The sequence below is a fragment of the Pseudopodoces humilis genome, chromosome 3 (genome assembly GCF_049639895.1).
Source record: "Pseudopodoces humilis isolate 2021_Gansu_Grassland_sample_001 chromosome 3, ASM4963989v1, whole genome shotgun sequence".
NCBI lineage: Eukaryota > Metazoa > Chordata > Aves > Passeriformes > Paridae > Pseudopodoces > Pseudopodoces humilis.
The window spans coordinates 43309934-43337481 of NC_142202.1; the positions used below are offsets into that span (position 1 = coordinate 43309934).

At 36.9% G+C, this 27548-nt stretch overlaps 1 protein-coding gene and 1 long non-coding RNA gene across 8 annotated transcripts in view; one reads left to right on the forward strand and one right to left on the reverse strand.

Annotated features, from left to right (window-relative positions):
* DISC1 (DISC1 scaffold protein) overlaps positions 1-27548 on the forward strand; it is a 193052-nt gene that overhangs the window by 73696 nt on the left and 91808 nt on the right. For all 6 annotated transcript variants that reach the window (XM_088052570.1, XM_088052574.1, XM_088052568.1 and 3 more), the window contains 3 exons: positions 5009-5063; positions 9544-9646; positions 20624-20812. In XM_088052570.1, the coding sequence (XP_087908696.1) occupies positions 5009-5063; positions 9544-9646; positions 20624-20812 (347 nt within the window). The remainder of the gene's footprint in view (positions 1-5008; positions 5064-9543; positions 9647-20623; positions 20813-27548) is intronic.
* LOC106629163 (uncharacterized) lies at positions 18117-25168 on the reverse strand. Of its 2 annotated transcripts, none has more exons than XR_001332328.2 (3): positions 25146-25168; positions 23485-23680; positions 18117-19191 (listed from the first exon to the last, which is right to left on the reverse strand). It is a non-coding gene; the product is annotated as an uncharacterized LOC106629163 (long non-coding RNA). The 2 variants fall into 2 exon arrangements; XR_015772135.1 differs by having other exon boundaries at positions 18117-20288.

Here is a 27548-nt window from a genome sequence, read left to right on the forward strand (position 1 = left end):
GTTGTTAAAAGAAAGATTACATCTGTAGGGCTTGGTTTATATATTTTCATCTTCTAAGAGAGTATAGCTTCTTGTGACTTAAGAATCAGAGGAAGAATCATGTTAGAAGATGTAAAGCTCTAAAAGCCATGCTCTCTGCAGGTTGTGATCATGAGAATGAGATTATTCTTTGCAGGCATTCTCATTACTCTGGGCCAAATTCAAACTGTAAACTGTTTAAATTTGCTGATTTTATCTAGGAAGGAGTATATATTTGTATGAATTGAGAGTTCAGCCCATCATGCTTTCTGCATACAATCTTAGTGTAGGCTTCTAGGCTGTTGCTCTTGAATTACAAATTCAAATATGGGTAATTTTAAATTGTTCTAACTTGTGCTTAGTTTTAAAGAAATCAAAGTGCTTTTTGCTTAAGCACTGTATTGTCGTGTGGAGATTGGGAGTGTAATGACAAGATCTGTAATAATTTTTTAGGTGACAGTAATGTAAAGAATACTTGCTATCAAAGGACATTTTACTTATCTTTCAGTGTCTTCAGGCAGGGATCAACAATAACAGCTTAGTTTCTCTATGAAAAATAAGGATTTTTAGTACAGGATTTATTTGTTTTATACTGGATCCCTGTGTGTGGTATGTTCTGTTGTGTGGATATAGAAAGTAAATCCTGACTACACTTTTTATTGCTGTATAACAGTTTTATTATTAATACAGGATATTAATACAGGAACAGTTTCTGTTTAAGCAGTGTGTATATTTAAATATATTAAATGTGGGGAACAGCATGAATTGCCTTTTGCCCATTTGCATTCTTTGAATTTTTTCTTAGGAAGCAAAACATAAATACATAATAGCTTGGTATGCAAAGGGAAGTATTCTAGCATAGGGGAAGGAAAGAGATTCAGAAACATGCCTTCCTTTTGGAGGAAGACATTTTTCCCAGTATTGTGCTAGTTAGCCTTCCTTTGAACAAAGTCACTTCCACAGTATCTTTAATTCCTGCATGCAAATTAAAACTTCTCAGAAGATTCTTTAAAAGGCATTTTAAGTATTATCTGTTATTCTGTGACACTTAATCTCCTCTGTGGTTATGTCAGAAGCTGTCATAGAGTGAGGGATGTGTGAACCAGACCACTTGATTCTTATTCTTCCCTCTGCCCCCTATTGCATTGAATATGTTCCTTTATTTTGCCTGCACACCATTCCCAACTATGAACATCATCATCTCAGCAGGTTCCAACTGTGTTATTACAATTAAATACACTTAGTAGCTATTCTTTAATATCAGTAAAATTAGGTACTTAAAGGGTACTGCCTGAAGTGTTTGGCTCTTAAAATTTTTCCCATGGTCTGTTGTTCCATGCCAGATCAACTTCAGTTCCTGAACATGCAGCATTCCCACATCCTCCTGCAACTCTTCAGCCAAAGTCAGTCTTTTGCCAAGGTATTCCTTCATGTGTCATCCAGGAATTGCATCATTCCTCAGCTCCTGCTTTCCTGTTCTAGTCTAGCCTGCATACAGTGATATTCTGGGATGTAGCACATGTAAATTCCTTCTCTTCTTTCCTCCTAATGGATCCCAATGTCTGTAAGTCCATGTCATGTCATTTAAATGAAAGGCCTGTGTGGCCATCTGCATGAATGAAGATACTGCACATGATGTATAGATTGCTGTGGGTTCTGCAAGTGTTAAAAACCTTTCTTTTCCTTTATATTTAGTCAGTTAAATTTGGTAAATTGAATTCCTGTCTTAATCTAGTCCTTTCACCAGCTGGGTCAAGAACTTTGCTTTTTCTGTGATGGTGTTAGCCTATATTGCATTTGACAAGTAAGTTCTAAATGGTCCTCGTAATGGATTGCTAAGACTGTGAGGAGGAGCTGTCAAATTCTTGATTAGCTGTTCTGTCAGAGAAGAATAACAACAAGTCAAAACTGGATGCCTTCCCAGGCAAGATTTTAGTGTTGTTTCAAAGACCTCTTTCTAAAGCCATTTACCCTTGTAGTAATACCTAAAGCAGCTTTTAAGCAGACAGAATACCCCTCTTAAAATGAAATATGATGCTCCAGGGTGGTTGTAAAAGAAAATGCTGTTTCTGGTTCAAGTCACACCTAACAGATCATGGTGGTTAAAGCTCTTTGTTGGTAGAATGAATCGGTATTGACTGCCTGGTTACTCTTGTGGGTCATTACCTTGTCAGTTAATTGGAAAGCTTGTGAGGGGCTTCTCTGTGACAGTGTTTTGCGGTAGAAGAAAACAACCTGGGAATAAATGTAGTTAAAAGCAGTTTGTAGTTGGTAACGATGGCTGGTTCGTACATGGTTTTGATTGCTGTGTGTGCATTGTACACTGGACTAATCTCTGTGAGGGGTAAGGGATTCCTGTGGTATCACTCTGAAGGCTAACAAGGATTGGAAACTGAATACTACCGTGAAATTCGTACCATAAATAAAACAAATACACTTGTAAGTGTCAATGCTGTATCTGTAGCAAAAGGATCTTTAGATTTGAGTCTCTGGTTAATCCAGCTATCACTTGGGTCAAATTTGACCAGCTTGGGTCAAATTAATGGCTTACTAATTACATCCTTTATTGATTTAGGTCAAATTAATATAAAATTCCATTAAAACTATAGCTCCACAAAATAATCTTAAAACTGTAGTTCTACTGTCATTGAAGTGGCAGCATTTGATTCCTTATTTATTTTTCAGTGACTTGTTAGAGACTCGAAAAAGAAATCTGAGTAGAGAGAGAATGTTTTTTCCCACTTCGCACCTGGTCCTGAAAGTCTGCATGGACTTGTGCATCCTTGTTAGCAATGCAGATTTGGCAACTCAGTCCTAGTTTGCAGTGCTGTTTTGGATGCATTGCTTCAAAAGAGGTTAAAAATTATCTCCCTGTTAGCTGTATGAGTTGTGCAGAGCAGTTAAATGTATGAACCTGGAGGGGAGCTTTCTGTGAGGAAAGTAAGCAGATAAGAGGAAGAGCACATGGAAGATATTTGTTAGAATTGCCATCTATATACTGTTGTTCTTCTGGCTATAACTGCACTTTACATTTTCTTATGGCCTGGGTCTTTAGAGTTGAATTTTATGAGGCAGTTTCAGTACAATTGGGTCAGTCACCCAGTATTCATTCAATTACACACTGCAGCCTTGCTGCTGCCCCTTGACATCTGTACACAAAGCCCATCTTTTTTTTACGTAACCTGATCAGCTCAGATGCCAGTTGTGGGAGATGCTGAAAGTCACTGGGGGCTCCAAAGCATAAGAAAAGAAGTGGCTAAATAGTTCATTCCCTCTGGCATGCCCAGAGGCAAGCAGGGACCTGATAATGGCATCATTACACCAGCAATACTTTGTGTTTTGCACATATATTGCTGTAGAAAGGGGAGAAATTTGAGACTCTATGAGAAATGTCATTAAACACTTTAACATAGGTAGGCAGCTGCATTTCTGTTTGTTTCATTGCACAGACGCTGGGGTGGTAATGAGGTGTCAGGCCTTGCTGGGCTGTAGATAGGAAAGGTGTGTGCTCCTTAAAGCAGGGTATTAGGGACAGCAATGCAAATAGATTGCCTCGTTAATGTGATTAAATGATACTCTGAATTCTGCCTCTGAGGCTATTTCACTCCCATGTGCAGCTGGGCAAGATGGTCCAACCAGCCTTTCTGCAGATGATCAGTAGCTGAGTGCAGCTCCAACTTCACTGCTTTGGGATTCATGCTCATGAAAATGCTGACTCTTGAAATAAGGCTCAGTAAGTGCTGTGCTTGGAAAATAAGGACAGGTTCTCGAAAGAAAACTGAAATGCATGTAAAAGAGAAATGCCTAGGCAGCAGGAGCTGTGTGCATGTCAAAAGAGGCACTCAGTCATAGTGTGCTTTCTGAATAAGTGGCTTGTGTTTCTTACACCTGTAAAATGAATACATCACTGCCTTGTCGTGCAAGAGTATCACTGAAATAAATCCAGTGATGTCTCTGATATGTTTGGATATTTCAATGCCAAACACTAGAGGAAAACTCAGAAATAAATCATTAGTTCTTATTTGGGAAAAATAGTAATGGTAGGTCATGAAAGAAACAGAGTTTTTATAACACAGGCATGAGGAAAAATTGAGATGCTGCTAATGGGAAGTGCTGACTGTCATGTACACAGAACTGAGGTGTTTGACAGAAAAGAAAATAGTGTGTGATAAAATAATTGCACACTGTATAAAAAGTGTACACCTCCTAAGCCGGAGGGAGGGGAGTATTAAAGTTGCAAAAATAACCTCTCTCCTAACTCCTGATGTTTGCTTTTACTTGGATTTTTCAACTTCATGTTAAAAATGTAAATGGTGGATTTATTTATGAGAACCAAAGGCAAAAGTTTAATTTAGATTTGGTTAATATAAGAGTGGGAAACTTACATGCTTATATTATGTGGAAGAAAACCTTGAATTTTTTTCATAGAAGCATAGATGATGCCTCAATTTCAGCCCACTGTTCCATCAGTTTGGTACAAATATTTGATAGGTTTTTATGGATCTAAAGAAACCGAGTGCTGGTAACATAAAATTACTGTGAGGAGAAGTGACTGTAGTTGGACTTTTTCTGGCAGAGTTGAAAGCTGGATTGTCAGAGGATAGTAAACTGTCAGTTCTTTGTGAACTGAAATGCCTTTGTGTTAAGGTTTTGGATGATACTCTAGGAAAGCACCACTCCTGGACATTGCCAGGAACTTCTAAATTTGCTTTAGGTATTATGATCACACAAATAATCATAATTATGTTTCAAATGGTAAGTAAAATCTGTATACTCATTAATAAAGAGCTGCAAAGGTGATGTTGGTTAGTCACTAGCAACCCTGAAACTAAGCATAATTTTTGTCTTGATATTGACTCTGCTGTGTTTTGTATGAGTCAGCTTAACACTTTATTTCCATATGAAAATGTGTCTTGTGTAGCAGGCCATGTTGAGCAGAGGTTAACCTAACTTATTTTTATTTTATTAATTTTACTTTAATTCCTTCTAGCCTTCAGGAGAAAGAACAGCTGTTCAGCACGTCCATTAAAGAAACTACTGCCAAAGTAAGTACATGTTTTCAGTTCTTCAGAATATTTACAGATGATATCACCCATCTTAATATATTGTCTTTGTTTTAGGAAGTTAGCTTTGTGGTGTTCCTTCTAAGAAGATTTTGCACATAAATATTTTTAAGCGTACACTGAAAAGCCCTCCCCAACTTTTTGTTTGAACAGGTCACAAGGATTATAGTACTTCAGGAAGCAGATGGAGTCATCTCTTCTTTCTCAGCTTCTTTACTAGTGATCAGTCCTCTTGTTCAGGTCTCTATTCAGGAACAGACTACTCAGCGTCATGAAATCATGGTCATAGCTGAATGTTTTAGCTCTTAATGCAGAATCTCTTACTTTCCTCTCTAACTGGTTTTGTTGGTATGAAAGGAAGAGCATAAATGAAGTACCTTTTAACCCCACCATTTCACTAATAATCTAGCTAGCAATCTCATTTTCATACCCTTTAAAAATACAAAGAAAAGTGATACAGCATATTTAGCATAATTTTTGTTTCTAACTAGAAATATTAATATTTTTCCTTTATATTTCTTATTTCATAGGCTTCTTTCCAGAAGTAGAACACTAGAGTTTTATTTCAGAATTGCCCACTTTGAGCAACTTATGGAGAGTTGCTGCATGAATACTCTAGAAAAAAAAGATCCATTTACTCTAGCCAGTTCACATAGATCTATATGAAACAGGAAATGAAAAAATATTTCTGGGTTTTGATTAATAATGAATTTATATTCTGAAATAAACTTATTTTTCACACTTTCTCTAATGGCAGTCAAAATCAGTAAAAAATGTATCCTTCATAATCTGATCTTCCTAGTCATCTTGACCAACACTTTCACTGTGCACTGTTACAAAGATAATTTGATGACTGCATCTCATTGCCAACTTCTTCCTTCTCTCCCACTTTATTTTGAGCTCATTTTCTCTATTCCTTGCTTATACCCACATCTTGCAAAAATTAATATAGACTATAACAGTGATTCCCCCTGTATTTTTGAAATGGCTATGAATAAAGTATCAAGAAAATTATTTTAACTGACCTACACCTCATCCACTAAAATGAATGAGACATTCAATAGCTCAACGTGATCTTTCAAGTGTTGTTTCAAGCTATTTGCAAGCTAAAACATAAGGTACAGAATTTGCCTTTTCCCCAGAAAATGTCTCATGAGGTATTATTTTATCACCATAGTACCTAGAGACTTTTTCAATCACAGCTCAACCATTGGGTAACAGTAGAGAAGTCTGTGAGGTAGAATTTCACAGATTTATTTTTTTTTCCCCTTTAAATTTTCATTAGACAAAATACTATTTTAATTTTATTCTATTCCTATGTGACGACTTTTATTTGTTATAGGAGATAAATAGGAAGCATGTAGTGACATTTCTCCAAATAATTTCCTATTTAGTTTATTCATATAATCTTATCCTATTATTTTCATCTCAAAATAAATAGAGCTGGTCTTTTAAACCTTTTTATTGTATGGGGAAAACATTCCTTTGTCAAAGGTCCTTCCTTTTCCCCAGTGCCACTGGCATTTCTATGGCCTTTTCTGCCTCCTCTCTTGTTTTCAGCTGTGGCTGCAAAAGCTAACTTCTGCCTGCTAATGAAGGGAGGGCTGTCCCTTATTCACCACTTTCCTTCAGAAATTAATATCTGCTTTCAGTAATGGCAAGATTGTGCTGTGTGGGAGAGCAGGTAGACTGTTCCTTCCTTTAGGCAGTGTGAGCAGAATTTCTTCATCTTTTCCAAGGTGCTGTTCTAAAGAAATATGAAGGTTACTCAAAACTTCTTTTATCTTGAGATGATTGGAGAGTCAATTCCAGTGCTTTACTTGCTGTCCTTGTCCCTGTTTTTGTCACTTTAGATTAACATCATATACTGGAAAGATGGAAGAGGATGACAATGGACAAACTTGCCTTTGATATTTTGCTGGTTTTCATCTTGATTCCACATATCTTTGCTAACCAGCTTCCAACTGGTTTCAGATAGACTGCTTTTTTGAATAACATTTCAGTCTGAATGCAGATTTATAAGGTATATTCCTAAACAAGAGCCTTTTTTTAAAAAAAAAAAATCTGCTTTAAAAAAACTTCAGAAACCACTGAAGAGGATTTTGTAATAAATACAGTAACACTTGGCTGCAAAAACACTTTCCTGAAACGGAGACTTTTTTTAGACTTTGAGCCTGTTGGTCTGTGGGTCACAGCAGAGCTGGTCTCTGAAAACAGGGAGAGGGCATTGTTGGGGCCACAGGCCCCTGCAGTCAGGCTGGTTACAGAAGGATGGTGTTCACTGGAAGCCCAGGACACTGGCTCTGTGAATGTTCACCACCTTTGTTAGCTAACAAATAACCTTTCCTTAGCAGCTGAATAAGCTACTGCAATGAATAATGGTATCTGTTATGAAGATACAATAATTACAAAAAGTGAAAAGAATTGGAGCTTGTAGAGTAGACCTGATGTGACATAGAAGCAGTGCCATAATTTTAGGGGATATTACTTTGTCTTTCCCACTTGCTCATTTAATTTTGTTGAACTATGCCATATGATAGGTCTGAAGATTAATGTTGTTCATTTATCTGCAGAATACATGTGACATAGATACAAGCAGAGGCCCGGCAGCCTACTTATCTCGTTCCAGAAGAATCATCTCCGAGTTGGAGGGACTGCCTTTCTGCCTCTGGTCCCTGCATTTGGTCCATTAATAAAGAGTGCCAGCGAGCTTTGTTCTGACAGTGGGGCTTACAAGGTGGACAGTGCTCACTAGAAACTGATTAAACATCCCAGCTTATTTTGCGTAATTGCCAAACAGCTGTCTAGTGATAATGACTTTAACTTACTACCAGCATGGGATATATTCATGCAGTTTTCCTGGAGCTGAAATACTCCCCATCTAATTGCAATTCACTGAGCCATTCAATGCCCCTAAAGAGAGAGTACTGCTTGGAAAGAAGTCATTAAAAACTTTCAGATTTATTTTGGAGATGGGAGACAGAAATGGCCTTTGGGTTTTTTAGGCACGTTTATTCACCTCTGACAGGTTTGGGGTTTTAAAAACATTTTAACTGAATTAGCCAGTGAGTCACTTAGAAGGGGGTACTGGAACAAATTGAAATATCTGGGAATTTAAAAATTATAGTAGATGCAGAAGCCATATGTGTTTTTAAATTAATAAGATGACTCTGAAGTCTTTACTTCAGAGTAACTGTTACTGCTTGGAGGGTAGTTCTGTTGATTCAAAAAAAATTTACCCATTTATAGTTAATAAATAGTCTCAGCAAAGGAAGAGGGTCTTATTAACTTAAAAGAATCTAAAGATTATTTTATATATGAATTATTATCATTTAATTGTATGAACAGGTAAACCATTAGAACTATAAAGTTTTGCTCTTTAAAAAATGAAGTTATACCTGTGCTTCTGTTAATATGCATAGCGCTTGTTTTTTGAGGAAGGAAAAATAAAAGTGAAGGAAGACAGGGAAACTTCTCTCTGGAGATTTCCTTTCACATGACATCATTTAAGAACTGGCCTGTGCCTGTCTTGGCTATTGCTTTAGTATTGGTTCCAGTGAATACAATGTTTTCTTAAGTGTCAGCTACTATTGTAAAGAAAGTGTTTGGCGTCTGCCTTCAGAACAAGGGATTTGCCTTAGTTCAGTGAAGGGTCTTTGTTCATTTTGCTTTCCTTCCCAAATGATGCATTATGGAGTAATCCAAACATTTTTTAATATGTGGGACTTGTATAAATTTTGCATGCTGTATAAGCTCCTTCTGAGGTGGCAATGTACACTGAAACGTAAAGTACAGAAGCGCCTGAATTTGCTTTATTTTTTTTCTCTATTTTCTTTCTCCATCTTTTCAATACCAAACCGTATTGAAGGACCTCCAGTTAAAAAGATAAAAAAGAGAGCAAGGGAAAGTCAGAAACCTGAACCCTAGTAATCTGTGTGTCCTGACTGTGAAACAAAGTACGGAGTCAAGCTGATGCAGCCTTATTTGTTGCCTGTGTGAAAAATAAGGCTGCTTTGCCTTTTTTCATTTAAAATGCAGAGCACGGTATATTTTGTATAAAAATCAGTGCACATTGTATGTCATGGAATTTTAATCTCCAAATACTGGCTTACTTATGCTCCACTTCAAGCACAATCATTAATACTGAAATTGTGCAGAATTTGCAAGATGGCCTTTCTTCTGTGTGCAGCCTCAGTGTGTAGTGGTGAAACATGTCCTCTCTCATGCAGGTAGTTAATGCTAATACCGTTCTCTGTTTTAACAATAGAATGTGCAGCACAGCCTGGAAATTTTGATTCAATGTTGGGTGTTTCTGTAAAGACATCACTTTTTATTAAGCTTTTTTACCTTGCTGCAGGATGTTATGTCATGTGTGTTAACCAAGAACGTTGAAGCCCCATTTCAACTGCCTTATACTTTTACATGAATGAATTCTATATCATGTCTGTCTGCCTCAATTTAGGTTTGCACGAGTCAGAAACTCTGCAGTACTTTGAGGAGGAAAGTGAGTGATATTGAGACTCAACTACCAGCTCTACTTGAAGCCAAAATGCTGGCTGTTTCAGGTAAGTTTTAAGTGATGAGAAGGATTAACAGTGTTAAGGAGTCTATTAGAGCAGTTATTGACCTCTTCATAACAGACTTGTTAGGGAAAGCTTTTCATGTGCTTGTGTAGATCCCTTGAAGTTGTGGCCAGCCTGTCAGAACAGGGCTATGCCATGTCTTGTGTAAGGTACTTCAGGTCACTCTCCACACTTTGGAACTACTGGCAAAGCTGATGCTGTGTGGTAGACAATTAATGTGCAAAACACATGGTATTTTTCCGTAGGTGAAATTGATGTGTAATCATCAATTGCTGTTCCAGGACTCCTAAAGTTACATTCTTAGAGCTCTCTAGCTAAGTTGTAAATGTATAGCTAAGGAATCATAAGTACAAGTCTGGCTTTAAATGACACTTTAAAATGGAATACAATAATTGGCAGCTTCTGCTGTTCAGATCATTAAACAACTAATGTTGGCAGCAAAAGAGCACTTTCATCCTTGGAGCACTCGTGCATGTTATTTACAACCAGTAAAACACTGAAATGTGATTACAGAGTGTGATACATAACAGCCTTACATGTCATTTGCTTGGGATTGCTGCACTGTTCAGCATGGAAAAAAGGCAAATCACAGTCCTTTCTTTTAAGTTGAAAGAGGTGGGTTTTCTAGTTCAGCAAATGGTTTGCAAATGTTCCAGTAGGTGTCTCTGCTAAACACCTGCCTCAGAGAGGAAGCTGAGTAGAAGGGAATGTGGACTAGAGTGCAAGGAGTTACACTAAGTAAAGAAAGGCTAAAGGGTTTTTGATACATGTTGAGATGTAGCTCTCCATATGTGATTTATATATTAAGTTATATATAAGAATCTGTATTACACACACAAATTATTTTAAAATGAAACCTTGTACAGCGTCACATGTTTTGTTTGCAAGGAGTGGATAATGTGAGCTTGAGCAAAGTCCTAAAGGAAATTAAAGCCCAGATTTTGTGTTGATGCTGAGCATGCTCAATTCCCGTATTTCTCATAAAACCTTTCTTAAAATGTAAGTCTTTTTTATTTCACTCCACCTATAAGAGGTAAACCAGGCAATGGTCCTTCTCTACCCTTAGACTGTTTAAATGTGGGTCATTTTATCACTTTCACAAAAGGGGTTTTATGGCTTAGGGACAAAACAGCCCATAAACTGGTCATGCAACTACATGTAGGAAGCAGTTGGCCAGAAAAGCTGTATCTCAGTCTGACACTTGGAGAGAGTGAATGACAGCTTGAGGATCATTTCCAAAACATTCATAACAGCATTTTATACTTGTTAGCTCTTAAAAGAGGTTGTTTGTTTCAGGAATGAATTCCAATTTAATGCTGCTCTTAATATAAAATGTTTTTACAATTGTTTGACTGCCTTTCTATGTTTTTTGAGAAGTATCACTGCATTTTCTTTTCTTCTTTTACTTCAGGGAATTTTAATGACTGTGAATGGTACAATCCTAATTTTTTACTAAGGCAAAATTCTGCATGGCAGAATTAAAAATCAAGGACGAAAGGTAATTTGGTGACAGTGGATACTGTAATTTCTTTACCTCATTTTAAGATACAGATACATTTAGTCAATGTGGTGGCACTTGTTTATGTAAAATGCAGAGGTATATAGAGAGAACACAGGGGAGAGACAAGAATAAAAAGAAAATTATTTCTTTGAAGGCCTGAAAGTAAAAAAGTGAAAAAAAAATAAAATCTGAAAACACCAGAAATAGTCTTAGAGCACAAGGTGAATAAAATCAGAAAAGCCAAGATACAGTGAGTTGCAGCTAGCTAGCAGAGAAGCAAATCAGGAAGAAAAGATTTGATAAATGCAGAAGAGGAAAGAGGAAGTAAGGTACAAAAATACGGGGGTTGTGTTGTTGGGGTTTTTTCACTTAATAAGGCAAACCCAGTGAATAGTGGATAATGGAGAAGGCTAAATTACTTTAGTTTCTGTGTATTCCTGTGTAGGATTAAATGAATGACACCTCTTGAGGAAGGCATTGTTAAGAAGCAGGTGTTAACCTTCTAAATACTAGCTAAGATTAAGCAAGACACTTTATGTACATATTCCCTGGTCTCTCAGCCACAAGTGTTACAGCCACAGTGAACAGCTTGTCCATCCTCAATTGTTAGAAGTTGGAAGAGCTTTCAGTTGGGTAATATGCACTTACTTAAGGACAGTCTTGGAACAGGCTGACGTTCAGAAGAAATTATAGCATGCATATGAAAATATGCTGTAAGAAAGTTGAGTGGTCATAGAGGTTTTCATGTAGTCTGGAAACATCAGGCAGGGTTAAATGTCTGTTACTTCTTCTTATGTAGCAGTTAGATAATTCATTCAGACAGTTTCTTCAAGAACACTGTTAATGGATACTGAGAACAACTGTTTTGCTCTATACAGATGTCGCATAATTTTTGATAAAAGTAGCATTTTTCTTGAGGAAGCAGTAAGAATTAAGAGACTTTGGAACAGTGTCAAAGCAAAAAAGGTGACTGTATCCCTAACGTTAGATTAGATGAGCTAAAAAGTGAAAATTATGAAGTGAAAATTAGCTTTCAGAGCTTATATGTGGTGACTTAATGATGTGATGACTTGGAAAGCATGATATATACCTCAGCCTTCAATGGCTATCTTGACAGCTTCAGACAACATTCATTTGGTGCATGAACTGTACTTTCTAATACAAATACATTGATTTAAAATACTGATGTATTTGCACAAAAAAAAAGTAAGAATATAGTTTGATATAATTTTTGGAGGAAAATGCTCTGATAAATGCAATGTGAGCATAAGTTCTGTTAGTTAGTCTTATCAATGCCGTACCATGGAATTTAGGGCTGTATGCTAAATGATACTGTAAAGATGTGAGAGACAATACTATGTGTATAAATGCCTCTCCTTCCTATTTTTTCATCCTGGGAAGAAGTACAAAATTAAATTTAGAAGAAAAGAAAGTTTGTGAATATTTGGATTATTGAAGGCCATAAAAGAAATTGAATTAAGTTCCAGTGAGCTTTCTAATGGGAAAAAGAAAAGAAGCCCATACTTCCATGTTCAAGAGACATTTTTATCAACAAGTGAAAATCAGAACCTTTCTATCAACACCTCAATTACATCTGATTGGCCTGTTGGGACAAATAACTAATAGTTAATACTCCGGAGATGCTAGTCCAGAATTTTCCTCCAGAGAGAATTAGAAGGATCCTATGTCATTCCAGTTATTATGTCAGTAGCTTTAGGTAATTATAGGTAGCAAGTTCTCCTGATGTCATGAGATGTTACTGCTGATATGCACATCTGTAAATTCTCATCAATGAGCTGTTATAGTTTAGCATCTTAGTTGGTCTTTTTTTAATTATACAAAAACACTTTAATGTCAGTGCTTAGAAACCTGCATGTGATGTTTCTAACAGCTGCTTCTTACAGTGGCTCTGAACATGCTCATAATATTTTGTAATCAGTTTTAGGAAGAACATGGCAGTATGTGATACTCTGTTCTTTCTTTTAGTATCATGTTACTATTTAGCATGAGATTTTTCTAGGGAATAAATTTCGGATGAAACAATTTGAAGCTTGTAAGAAAATTCAAGTAGGATGATGTTTACGCAAGTGTGAACATAACTGTAGAAAATTATTGAAACTTATTTTCATACTTTGAGCTGTTTTACACAAGAGGAAATAATAAGAGATGGTGTGTTTCTGTTGTTTTCTTAGTGACAAAATAATTTGGGAATAGGACTGAAGATGCAAACTAAAATGAATTTTTAGTCCTGTTTCATCTCTTTCCTATATTTGAATAAAAGAGGTTTATGGAGGTACATTTTACAGTGTTTTCATAGACTCTTTGAGAACTCTTTTTCCTCTTGAGAATACATATTAGCACGGGACTAGATAGCCAGAAAGTGGCTTAATGAGAAGCTAAGCAGGCATGAATGAAATTCTGTTTATTATGTAGTTATCCATGAGGTGCATATCATTAACTTTCCTTCTGTTTTTGAAAACACAAATTAGATCCAAACACAGAACTTAGAGTGAGGTGACTTGTAGTTTGAAAATCTTGAAATTGTCTATACCATTTAGAGATCATGTGTCATGGTCCTATAAATATCATTACCTATATTTCATTAAGTACTGGCAAGTGGGAGCTGCTTGGAAATGATGTTGTGGGATGATTTCCAGCAGTACAATAAGGTTTTTTTCCTTATGTCAGTGTAAAAGCATAGTTTTATAAATAACATGACATAAATACGAGATAGCATATTTCACAAAGCCTAATGTTAGGGCTGTTGCCTCTCTGGCTGCCCTTTGATGCTCATTTAGGGCAAATTTTTCATGGATCCAACTGTAACAAAAAGTGCCCCCCAGCTTTCCAGATTTGGTGCTAAGTATTCCTGTTGGGAATGAGTAGGTTAGGGGAGGGGGGACAGAGCCATCAGGCTGGAAGATGCCAGTGCAGGCAGAAGGACATTTTCAGCCATCCATCTGTGGTTTATGTTAATGTGGATGCCTTGTTTTCATGCTTGTGATGTAGTCTGTCATTTCAATCAGAAATATGAATGGACACATAGAGTTCTTGGTATGTCAAGTTCTTCCCCAGACATGCTGCTCCTAATTTGTCTTTCACCGGAAGGTAGTGATGTTCCTGGTTTCTTTTCTGTTCCTGAGAAATGTTGTTTGGTGATGGTTGCAGAACTTGCCTGATCTTAGAGACAAAACCAACAATGCTCCTTTGTGCCTTCTCACAAAGGCTCTGTTTTTTGATGAATTGGAGTCCAATAGAGGGCTGCATCTTGTCAGATGACATAGCTGGTTCCACACTTGCCTATTCCTGATTCCAGCAGCAGCCTGGGTTGATGGATCAGAGGTGTACTGAGATTTATTCTACTTCATGACTGCAGTGTCTGGTTCCAGCATACAATTCTGTGTATGGTCATGTCTTCCACAATACTCACTTTTTATATATATATTATGAAATAAAATTTGCCACCATATATTGATCAAGCAGTGTACTTTTTGTCACACCTATTTGAAAAATAATGCTATTGAGTCCCCCAAACCAACTCTCTAATGGTCCCTCAGACTTCAGACAGCTCTGTGTTGTGGTTTGTCCCCAGCCAGCAGTAAAGTCCTTTGTGGACATTCTCTCTGCTCACACTGGGGGAGGAAAGTAAAACTTCTGTGTTGAGATAAGAACAGTTTAATAACTGAAGCAAAATAAAATAGAATAGTACTAATGTTAAAAGTAACAGCAATAATAATGGTAAGGAAAAGGAGAGTGAGAAGAGGCATAAAGCCCAAGACAAGCAAGTGATGCACAATACCAATAAAGTGATGCTTACCACCCACAGACCAGTGCCCAGCCCATTTCCAGGCAGCTATTGGTCCTTCTCAATCAGCTCCCCCCAGTTTATTTGCTGCATATGACGTTCTGTGGTATGGAATATCCCTTTGTCCAGTTTGGATCAACTATCCTGGCCATGCTCCCTCCCAGCTTCTGGTGTACTTGCTTGCAGAGCATGGGAAACTGAGATGTCCCTGATTTTAGGCTAAGAACTGCTCAGCAACAGCTAAAAACATCAATGTGTTATCAACATTATTCTCTGCCTAAATTCAAAACACAGCACTGTACCAGCCACTAAGAAGAAAATTAACTCTATCTCAGCCAAAACCAAGACATTATACTGTTTGTCTTTTTCATCTTGTTTTCAAGTCAGACTGCGAGATACTACTGGCTTTCAGTGAACTTCAAGGGTAATTCATTGTAGCTGAAGTTCCAGCATGATATGTGACCAGACAGCAGAAAATGTTTTCTTCTGTTGGAGAAGTCAGTCATGAAACAACTTACTCTCTTTCACTCCTCTTACCTAAGCAGCTATCCCTGGAGCAGGAGAGAAGGTCAATTTATCTCTTTGGCAGCTCTTTTCCCTTTTTTTTTTTTTTTTTGGTTTTGTGCTCAAAGATGACATGTTAAATAGAAGAGCTGTGAAGGGAAGGTGCTATCCCTCTGTAGAAAGGGGCTGTGCTGTGGTCTGGAGGGCATGAGAAAAAACACTTGTGGAAGGAGACAGATATGTCTTTCCATTGTTACTACTGATTTGAAATGTTATTACTTTGGGTTTATTTATTTGTGCTCCCCACTGTCCCTTTGGGGATTTTTTTGGGTTTTGTTTTTTTTTTTTAATATAGGTATATATATTCCTGACTTGTTCCTTGGTGACTGACTGTGTCCAGGTACAAGAGGCTCTCTGTGTCTGAGAATTGCTCCTCCAAATGTATGTCTGTGGGGTCTCTCGCCTTCTTCTAGCTGGCAATTACCTGTCAGGATCACATCAATCACGTAGTTGAGTTATGCTTCATAAAAGCATTGACATGTGTTATTGCTTAAAAACAATAATTGCAATTCAAATGTGCTGGATTTCTGTAAAATGTTTCAGGAGATGGTAGACTGTCCTTCATTCGCAGTTTATTTTCTCAGAGGTGCAAACACACTGGCAGTCCTTCCAGAATCTTACATTTGTCATGTCTTTAGCTTTTTCCCTTTCCTTTGTGAGTAGGTGAATGGTATTTATTTTCTTCAATTTCTTTTGTGGTGTTGAAATCACTTTGTATCCTCATTAATCACAGGGTGGAAGATTTTCAGCCTTGTATTCTGGTACCATTGATAAATACTATGGCGGCAAATGCCCTGAGCTAAAATGTAAATTTTCACTTTCTTATGAATTATTAAAGGTAGTGCTGTAAGTATATGAAGAATTAATTTATAGATAATGATGAAGAATGACCAGTCTATTCTTTGTTACATTTAAGCTAGTGTCCAATAGATATGCTTTATTATTAATGACAAATTTACTCCTTTGTACTACAACGAACATATTTTCAGTGGGGCTGAGACTTCTCTCTCTGGTTCAAGTATAAATAATGGTAACTATGAATGTATGTAACTTCTGCCATAAATTTGAGAAAAAGTGTGAGTAAAAAATCTGTGGACCCGTAACTTTGTCCTATGTTTTGAAGGGGGAAATATTTAATAAAGTTTAAATAATAACATATTTCTTGTTATTTGGTAAAATTGAACAGATTTCAAACCATATTTTTAACCAATTTGTTGCTGCTAAATTGTATCAAAATAATGTTATTTTACTTCAAGACTACTAAATAGGCAACTATCTGCCCGATATAGTAAAATCTGACAACGAGGTGTTATAATGGGCATGAGTTCATGGCATGTAACTATATGTACAGAAAATATATTTGATGGCTAGAGTACTATTTAGCTGTAGCCATATAAAATTTTAGGAGTAGAGAAAACAAGGGAAATACAGTAATGTTTACACTAAGTAAAAGTAGTAATTACATGACTACTTTCTGCCTGGAGATTTTTTTTTTATTTTTACTGTTTTTCCTGTGTGTGTTGTTGTGCTTGATTTGGCTGGTATTTTTGGCATTCACATCAAGCTGCTGGAGCTTACCTGATGTCACTTTCTGTAGAGGATGAAGGATGCATGGGAGGAGTGAGCCCCAGAGGGCAAGATTAAGGAGGAAGATTTAACTTTTTTTGTTGCTGTCTTTCAAGGTAATGTTCAGTCCTTCAAAGAGAAGTGTACATGCTCAGTTTCTTATGACAGTGCACTGCAAGCACCTCACCCTCCCAGGGCACTGGGAACTGGAAGTCTGCTGCCCCACTTTGCACCCAGTGTGTTTATATGAATGTGGATGCAGTGGCTAAAATTGCACATCTCTAGCAAGCTTCACAGTGAGGAAGGAGGAAAAATGGCATCTTGCTCTCCAGTCGCCTTCACAGAATCTCTGTCCCAAGCCCTGGTTTTGACCAGAATCTCAGCCTTGGTCTTTAGACTATTAATTCCTTAGCTTTGTTTTCTCTGTACAGATTTTCTGAGTAGACAGTTCTATTGGCTGCATGATTTTTGAGTTTCCTAGGAAGAGTATTGAATACTCTTTTGTATTTTATATTTATCTATATAGATTATATATATATATATATAATTTATATACAGTACTCTACTGACTTAACCAATATCAACCAACTAGAACTCTCTCACTGATATGGCTGTGTAATACACAGCTCTGAGTGGCTGACAAAGTTATTGTGTTCACTTAGGCAAACTAATTATTAAATTATCAAAGAGAGAAATGTTAACATTTTGAGAGCATTAGCAGAATAAAGTTGACATATGTCTTCAGAATGTTTGTATGGCATCCAATGTGACATCTCGACAAAAAAACAACAACAAAAATAAAAACACCTACAAAAAGCCCACAACAAAACAACAACAAAAAAAAACAACCCAGGAGGGCAAGTTTTTCAATGCTGGCAGCTATGGATTATATATTAATTTTTTAATCAACCTTCTTCTGGCATTTAGAAAACAGTTACTTTGGTTGCTGGGATTGAGGTCAGAGCTCACTGGTAATGGTACTTGCGATACCTGAGTTTTTGTATGCTCTTCTGAATTTTCACTGCAGACTTTCAGACATTTTTGCTGTCATGGGAAGCTGCATCAGGTAGGGTGTCTTTTGCTTTTGAGTTTGTATCTGGTGCCATTTCCTTATAGCCTGAATTTCGATATAAACTTCTCCTCTGGGAATTCAGATCCATTTAGTATATATAAAACTTTCATATGCAATATCATACCTTTTTCCTTGCTGTTCTCTGAAATGTAACAGCAGGCTTCAGATTCTAATGAAGATTTTCTCACCTTCATGTTTTATTAAGCCTCCTGTGCTTTGATGCTTGGGATGAGTTCAGGTGAATAAATGTGGACTCAAGTCTTGTTACCTTAGAAGCATCTGATTATTTGCCATTTTCCCAGTGATTTTGTCTTGCTTATTTTGTTGCTTTGTTTTGCCCATTTGGAAACATGACAAATTAAGGTAATAAAATCTGTGCTGTTGTTTCCCAGTAAAACACTGGTAAGCATAAGATCCTACTATTTGTAAGATCCTACATATGCTATTTGTAAAGTATGTTTATATTTATTTGTAATTGCAAGACTGAAGTGGCAAATAGGGTTTTAACTGGGAATTAGAAATGAAGGACTTTTGAACTGTTAAAAAGAAACAAGAAAATGTCAACTTTGAGGAATGTTAGATAGGAGGAAGAGGTTGAATGAAACTGTCATAGCCTTGGGACTAAAAAAAAAACACCAAAAAAAAAATGTAAAACAGGACTACCACGCTGAGCAATGTTCAGTTTTTAACTGATCTTTAACTTTCAATTTTGACTTATTTGATATAGTATTTTTCCAAAATTTTGATAAGCACAGCCTCCCTCTGGCACACCTGCCCTCATACAGCCACTTGAGTTTGCAACAGCATCTTTGCTCCAGGCTGTAGGTGTTTGGTGGAAGTGCTTCTGTTCACTCTGGCATTCTGGAGGAATGGAGCCTCTCCAGGCAGCTGCTGGTGGTGGTTTGCCATCTTCTGACCGCTGTAAATACTTGCATCCCATTCTTACTTCCTTGTCTTGAAGAAACTGAACAGCAGCCAAAGCATTCCCTTTTAAGACTTTGTGACCAACACTTTGAAGACTGCAGGTTGAAAAGACATAGTGCCATAATTTAGGATATTCTGATGTGGATTTGATTGTTTGGATTATATTTTAATATTTGAAAATAAACTTTTCAATTGATCTGTTGTGTCTAAGCAACAGTGTAAACAAAAAATTTACTGTGTAAACAAAACCAAAAAGGAGCCCTTACGTCTGAATAATGCTAGTGGTACTATAAAGTGATTTCAGGAGGCTAAAGTAATTTCAGAAGCTGATGAGACATTTTTGTGACTGGATTTGTTTTATGTTAGTATTTGCTTCAAGGCTAAATATTCTAAGTGCCTTTACTTACTAAGTATCTTTACTTATTAAATCATACTACTAAATTTTTGCTAATTTAGGATGATATCAGAGCTTAAAACTTATGTTAAAGATCTTCTTTTGTTGGGCAATTCTGTATGGAAATTATTTTTTTCAAGAATTCTTTTGATTAAAGTGTTGTGGTGGGGTTTAGGTTTTTTTTTGTGTGTGTATATTTTAGTGGGATTTTTTTCCCCCAGCCAAGTATCTCAATCATTAAAATGATTCTGGTACAGTTATGTAAATGTAGCATTGTTACTCTGTTGCTGTTTAAAAGTAATTTAATGGCTGAGGATCTCCCTGTCATTTTCTATTTATTACAGAAGACTTCTTTGCAAAGTAAGAAAAAATTCCTCTCCAGCTACTTATAAAACTGGTTTTCAGAGTAGTTTAGTGGATAAATATTACTAGACTAAACCACTTGGGAGTTGAACTTTTTACTCTGGATGCCTGTCCAAAGGAACCAGACATTTTTAAATACTCCAGAGCAGCGTGAGCTGGTGCTGCCAAGGCCTTCTGCCTGTGATGTTTCATGCTTCAAGGAGAGGCAGAAGTGGAGGGTTGTGACTTCTGAATGTATTCTCTGAGAAAAACATCTCTCTATGGTCTTTGCTTGAGGTGCAGCCATTTAAGAAATGTAATGTGTCATTCATAAAGAACCTTCCGGTGCTTGTTACAAAAACCAGCACAAGGCTGCTTTGTTCGGGGAGGAAATACTTCAGTGTCCAGCAGGTTGAAGGCCTCTGTTTCAAATACGCTGTTATTTGAGGCGGTCTTCTAAAAGAAAAAAATGTTCTGATAGATCACACTGCAGTGATCAATGAATTACAGTATGATGTTATTTGAACTGTGAACCCTTAGGAACAGGTTTCCTGAAAAAATGTGAATTATATAAATAATTCTGTGTGTGTAAGGTTAAATCAGCTACAATTATTATTTTTGTAATATTAATTAAATAGATGCTTGCAAAGCAGTTTTTCTCCCCCCTTTCAGTGCTGTTAGGAAGTATAATTGCCTAATTTCCCAGGATTGCTATGTAAGCTACTGATGTTGCAAGTGTCTGCCTCATTGTCTTTTTCCTCTTTCTTCCCCTGCCCCCACAAAACATGCAGGAAGTAATTTTGGCACTGCAAAGGATCTTGCAGAAGAAATAAGATCATTAACATCTGAGAAAGAGGGACTGGAAGGACTTCTCAATGAACTGTTGGTTCTGAGTGCCAGAAATACACGAAAATTAGAGAGAATTCAAGATGATTACACCAGGCTGAAACAAGAACTTGAGCAAGGAGAGACTGCCTTTGGTGAGTAGTTTACAGATTGCTACAGCTTTTTGCTCAGACCTGATCTCCTGAAGGTCTGCTGGGTTTGATGAATCGTTCTGCATTTCACAAAACATACTGATTGTTCTGAGGAAAGTCTGGCAGTGACCTAGAGAAACAGTATGTTCAATATCCTCTCAGCTGTTTCCCCTGGAGTTGGAGGAGGCTGTGGAGAGCAAGGGATACCCCAGCAATATACCACTTTTTGAAATATGCCTTAGCCCAGTTCTCAAAACCTTTCTTTTCTAAGCCCATTTTAATCACAGTGATGTGTTCACATACAGAGGAACATGTAGTCTTTATGCAGAAGCAATAGATGTGTCTGGCTGTGACAATAGGAACATGTTTGGTGTATGAAACTAAATGTTTGGTACGTATGTTTGGTGGTGGGTATGAGGTGCAAGAGATTCCTGATTCTGAAAGCAAGAGTTCTCATAGTAAATTTGTGTTTGAGTGGGAGTTTAAATAACTTGCCAAGTGCTGCTCTCACACATCTATGGGCAGTGTGCTTGGGTTGTAGTGTCATGGTGGAATTGGGGAGGTTGTCTGTGATTACTGGGAGAGCTACTGACAAATTATCAAATAGTAAAGTCATTCCTAGACTTGACTTACTCTCTTGCCTGCTCTACTCACTCCTGAAGTTGAAGTAGATAAAATGACCTTGCTGCTTGCTTAAACAAAAAGGCTCAGTAATTTTTGATTGACTACAAATATACTAAAATTATCTCTAAACGAAATACAATCCTGAGAGCTACTTTAAAGCTTTAGAATTTGGAAATGTCTTTCCTTTTTCAGGATCTATGAGGAGTAGGTTGGGTGAAGAGAGAAAGGTGCCTATGTTTTAGAAGCATATGAAGCTTCTTCATAGGCAAGTGGATAAGCAGAGCTATTTTAAAACAAAAAAGGCATCTGGATACATCTAATACTGTGTTTTAAAAATGCATAGAATAATGTATATACTCACACACTTCTAGGTAAGAATTCGCTTTTTTAAAATCTAGATAAAATTTTAAAAAATGGTTCCTCAAAATTGCACTGTGATGCAAACCCAGAAATGCACATCAGGCAATGCTGCTTCTTTACTTGGATTTTCAAAAGAGTTGAAAAGGATTCTGACCTTCTAATCAGCCCGTTTTTTTTTCTCTTTTATTTTAGGACAATTAAACTTCCTGTAATACACATGTATGTTTTCATTTGTGTTTAGTTTAGCAGGGTTTTAAATCAAGCCTATACAAGACACTTGCTGATACCACAAATGGTATCAGTTTAGTCTTTTTTTTCACTTTTGGATTTATACAGCTGAGAGGAGATACCTTCTTTACCTGACCTCCACTGTCCCACATTTTGTGACAATAAATTTCAAAATACAGGGTGTTTACTCTATAGATTTTATTTTAATTTACTGTGATTCTGTAGGCATAAGGAGAAATTTATCCTTCTGTTAAAATAAAATGCTGTCAAGCAGATACTAGTCAGAGATACATAAATTGAAACCTGGCATCTTCCCTTTTCATCATCCCTGCCCCCTTTACATATGATCTACCCTATTTTCTCCTTTACAAAATGGAAATATTTGAGAACACTGGCATGGGTTTGATACCAACATATTTAACTAAATGTAAACCTTCAGATGTACTCTGGAAAACAGTATGCAGATAGTGTCCTGAGGAAAAGAAGCCACTTTTTTGGAACAGTGTTATTTTGCACAGCATTTTTATATTTAGAGAATAAAGCATAAAGAATTGGAATACAATTTTGTTGCCTTTTTTTTTTTTTCCTGCTGTTCGAAAGAACTGGAGATAGTTGTGTTGGCTTTGTCTGCACTGTGAAAGGTGTGATTTGAGTTGGGATAACTGACCTGACTTACTTCACAGCCTTAGGCCTGGTGTTTCATTTATGCCAATAAAATCTGCCTTGCTGCAGAGAAAGGCAGTTCTTCCTTTTCTGTGTTCCTGCCCCATCCTGTACACTATAGGTGTACGGTCCTATACGTGTCTATTTCTATGTCATCTGGTACTTGAATTGTTGCTTTGTGCCTGCGACCTTCTTGAAAACTTTATTTTTTTTTACTGAACCTAATACTGCTTTGTATGGAAAATACTGGACAAAAAATTTAAATGCTAAAATATGTGTGTGTGTGTTTGTCTTGTGTATAAATTGGTCACCTATTTTTTACTTCATTAATAATTGTTGATTTCTCATAGTAATGCAGATATAAGGAAGCAGACGTCAAGGGAAGAGACTTAATCACACAATAATCAGAGCTGGAATTTTAAATAGGACACATCATTAGCATGTTAATGAATTTTCTCACTCTGTGCCAGCTGCCCAAGTATAAAAGATATTGCAGATGTAGTGCAAAAATCAGGCTTGGCTTACTGCACTGAGAGCTGTCAGTGCTCTCTATGAAGGAAATTTGACAAAAAATCCTTTCATATTTTTAGAGATGCTAAAAAATATGCTTTTCATGTTGGATAATAGAAGCATTGACAAGTAATGCTATGTATTAGCATTTTAGGATGAATAGTACTAACTTGCCCTTTAGACATTGACTTTCTTCTGAGGCCGTCAAAACGCTTGCTGTAAAAGTGATCAACTGTTATTTCCATTTTACAGATAGGAAAGCCTGGGACTTAGAGGTCATGTAATTTTACCTGAAATGGTGGTGAAGCAGTTGCCCAGCTGACAGTCTAGCATCAATCCTGATTGAATTAATCTCTTGCAATAAACATATGAAACCAAAGTGGTGCTGTGTTTCTTTGTGAGCTTTATATTCCTCTGGACTGCTGCTGAAGACGCAATGGTTCTGGGAAAATCGCTGAAGGTCTTGTGCTTGATCATTGAGCAGACCTGTCTTATAAAGTCAGAAGGTTCTGTTATGGCAAAGAAGAGAACTGCTTTACAGTCCAAAACAACCAAACTTGTGTTCCAGACAAGTGAAGCTTAATTACTTGCCTGTCTGCCAAACTGTTGGATTGTACTTATAAATCCTGGCTTGGGTTGATTGACATTTGTAACCCAGGGCTGGAAATAAAACCTACCCTCTTCTTGTGGCTTCCTCACTACCAGTGCTGCTGGGAAAGTTTTCCTTCCTCGTATGCTGAATTTTTTTCCTGGCTGCTCTCAGCTGTTTTCTGCCCCTATTACACTTTTGGGAAAGCACCTCCCATAAGTAATGTATGTATACACACAACTTGGTGGGGGGGGACCATGCTTCCCAATCTAATTGCTAGGTTGTGCTTGCCAAGTCATGTTAAGTAGAATTTCTGTACTGCATTAATTTCTAGAGGAAGTATAAAATAAGGGCTTTCATGCACATGAAAATAGCTTTTTAACCCTGTCGTGGTTTAAAACCAGTAACTAAAAAATTACTATTTTTTTTCTGTGAGATATGGATTTGAATAAGAGCAAAACAGGCTTAAAACTTAAAAGGAATAGAAACAGTTTATTAACAAACTACAAGAATAAGAACACTAGAATAAACTTCCAGAAAACCCTTTTATCTCTCACCACTTAACCATTCTTTTGTACACATGATAACATAGAGACAAAAAAAACTTTAGAACTTTGGTGGTCAAAAACAGTCTCAATTTTTGCTAGAGTCTTTCTTTCAGTCTTTGTAGAGAAACAGAAGTCTCTTTTTGCCAATGTATGGAGTTTTTAGAGTTCACTCCTCCCATTCCACATCACTCCGAGGTGTGCATGGGTCAAATGAGTCTAGGGATACTATTTTAAGGATTAGTTATTCAAAGGCAGAAGTCTTCTTCATCTGTCTCTGAGAGCCTTCCTGGAAAACAGCTTTTGCTTTGCCCTTCAAGGCTTCAAAAAATCTTCACTCTACTCATCTCCAGCAACTCACAGTATCACAATTACTCTTATTTTAAAAAGTCCACACTTTGAACACTCTATTCCTCCCATACTCTAGTCATGAATTAAAGGAGTCTTTTAAACTACTATTATCCATCTCCATAGCTTTAACAGAAAGATATTTCAGCTGTACGCATCTCCTTATTCTCTTTTTCTTATTTAAACTTAACTCTTTCTCTCACTGTTTTTAGTGGTTCTATGATGTTTTTTGCATGTTGATTGTCTCTTTCGTTCTCTGTCTTTTCTGAAAAAAAAGAGTAATCTGTTCATTTATCTAAGTAGTAAAAGAATTAAAAGCTTTAGAAAGCTGCAAGAGTTCATAGTGTTAGGTTTCAGTCCCGCAGCAGAAACTGAAAACCAAGCTCGGCTGACCGACTCTGCTTCTCTCCCCCACCCCTCCCTGTGGCCTTGTCGGCCTGGAGCGGGGGGGAAGGAGGCCAGGACAGACCTTGTTACCTTGTCAAAAGCCGGAAACCAAAGAGGGCAAGAGCACTCTGTCTGTACTTCTTAAGGGGGTGTTTACAAGTTGAATTCACTTTTTAATGGTCAGATCTGCTGTCAATTCTTGGAAATGACTGATAATTAGTCAGGAGGAAAAACTCCCAGCAGCCACCAGCAGCGCCAACTTCCCCTCTTTCTAAGCTGTCTTAAAGGTGAAGCTACCCCATGACAAACCCTTTTAAAAAACACCAAAACCCAAACTACTGTTTGAAGGCTGATATTTCAGTCTCTCTGCTCAACTCCTGTTGCCATCCTTGACTTTTATTGTCTTAGAAATTGCTTGTGTAAGTCCTAAAGCTCTTACCAGCCTGTTTTTACAGTAAAGCTTCTGGAATTGAACAGATACATTTATTAAACAACAAACTAGATGTAGCAGAGGTGTTTCTTGGGAAGCTGGAAATTTCTGTCAGGCTCACTTTATTTTGTTGAATACACACACTCTGCATGCTTGCATAGAGTACCTCACAGTGTTTTGTCCTTTTAACAGAAGAAAAACCTATCGGAGTTGATTTTTTTAATCTGTTCGTTTTTTTTTTTTTTTAATAAAAAAATCCCAATGTTTTGACTTTAGAATACTACTTGGGAATAAAATGTATTCAGAATGTACTTTGAAGACTAAGAAAAATTCTGCTATTCTTTTTCTAGTCATTGTTCCAAAAGCTGCAAATATGACTATTGTGAAGGATGCAATTAGTCTAAGACTTAATATTGTCTGGACAGCAGAAACCACTAGTGGTGCTGCTTAATGTAATGCTCACTATTGCATACTGAAATATTTATGAAAAGAAGGTTCCATGCTTCATATACAATTGTATAGGATGTGATTTATCAAAGTGTTAATGACCATTTGCTACAGAGCAATTTTATTCGATTTCAGACATTTTTATTCTGATGAGTACAACACAAAGTCTTACAATAGAAACACATGCCATGTACTTTGTACTGGGAAAGCTACCTTTTTTGTTTGTTTAAATATTTATTTTAAATGATAGCTGTAATACGAAAGCTTCTCTCTTTTTCCTTGTAACTGGTCTTTGCAATACTGTTTGAAGATGTCTAAAGATCATCAACAATTTTACACCATTTTTAATTGTTGAAAAAAGAAGTATGACATAAACCCATGTGCCTATGACATAACCAGAATGATTCCATCTTTTCTTTACTGATTTTTCAGGTGATGGTTTTAATGCTCTTCCTCAATGCTAGTTTTTCTTTACCAAATAGGCTTTCCATAATTGTTTCTGTAGTTCATTGTCCGTCTGAGCAATTATCTGATTCTAAACTGAAGAGCTGAACCTTTTGATTACCTCTGTTTAAATAAATCATTAAAGAAGAACCCTCATAGTGTGTAACAGATGGGCTTCTGTGAGGGAGAAGAAGCTGCTCTGTTGTGTCCACTTCTAATTTGGGTGAGATCATTAAGTTCTGCATGTCACACCTTTATGAAATGCTTGTTGTCATTAAAGTGAGTGGTGAAATTGAATGGCTTATTGCTTATGTCTACGGCCATCTCCACGTAAACTGTGATCCTGAAGGATTTAGCCAGTGGTCCCTCTGTTTAGCTTTCCCAGAAGGTGTAAAACCCTCGGTGATGATGCAGGGATGGGACTGGCAGTGCACCTGATATTATCCTTTACTCTGAGCTGACGTTCAGTTGACACTCCAAAGAAGCACTTGGCAGCCTTCTGTTGGGCAACATGGAAAAGTCATGTCCACATAAAAACCCAAAAGGATAAAACAGCAACAGCAACAAAACCCTCAAGAAGCCCAGTCTTGCAGAGCTCCTTTTGTGTTGTCTTGGGCAAGTACAGCATGAGTAATTCCCTCTGCTCATTAGTATTCTCTCTGCTGTTTCATTAAAAAAATTGGTGTTCCTGCATTTGTGTGGACTCGCACACTTATGCTTATTCTGTGTTTATTTCTGTTTCACTGATTTTGAGCATGGGTCTCATTTTCTTAGGTCATTTTAAAGCACTTGAGATCTTACAAGTTTAGTAAACACATAGACATCTTTTGGTCTTATAATTCTATAATGTTAGTAACTGCGTATCAAATTGTTACCAAGCTTTGAGGATCAAATTCAGACTAATGATTTTCATTCCATTCGTGCTTTCACAATATCATCCACATCATCTTTGTTAAGTAATATTTAACCATAAGTAGTTAAAGGGTTTTTTTTGTGTTTTAGAATTGCCTTTCTTGATAAATACTATCAGTAGAATTTAGTAACGTAAAAAGAGTAAATTCTGCCAGGCATTTCCTGTAACTAAAATCTCAAATATATCTTAATTTTAGACATCAATTTTTCTCATGATTGAAAAGATTGGAAAACAGTATGTTTAAGCATAAT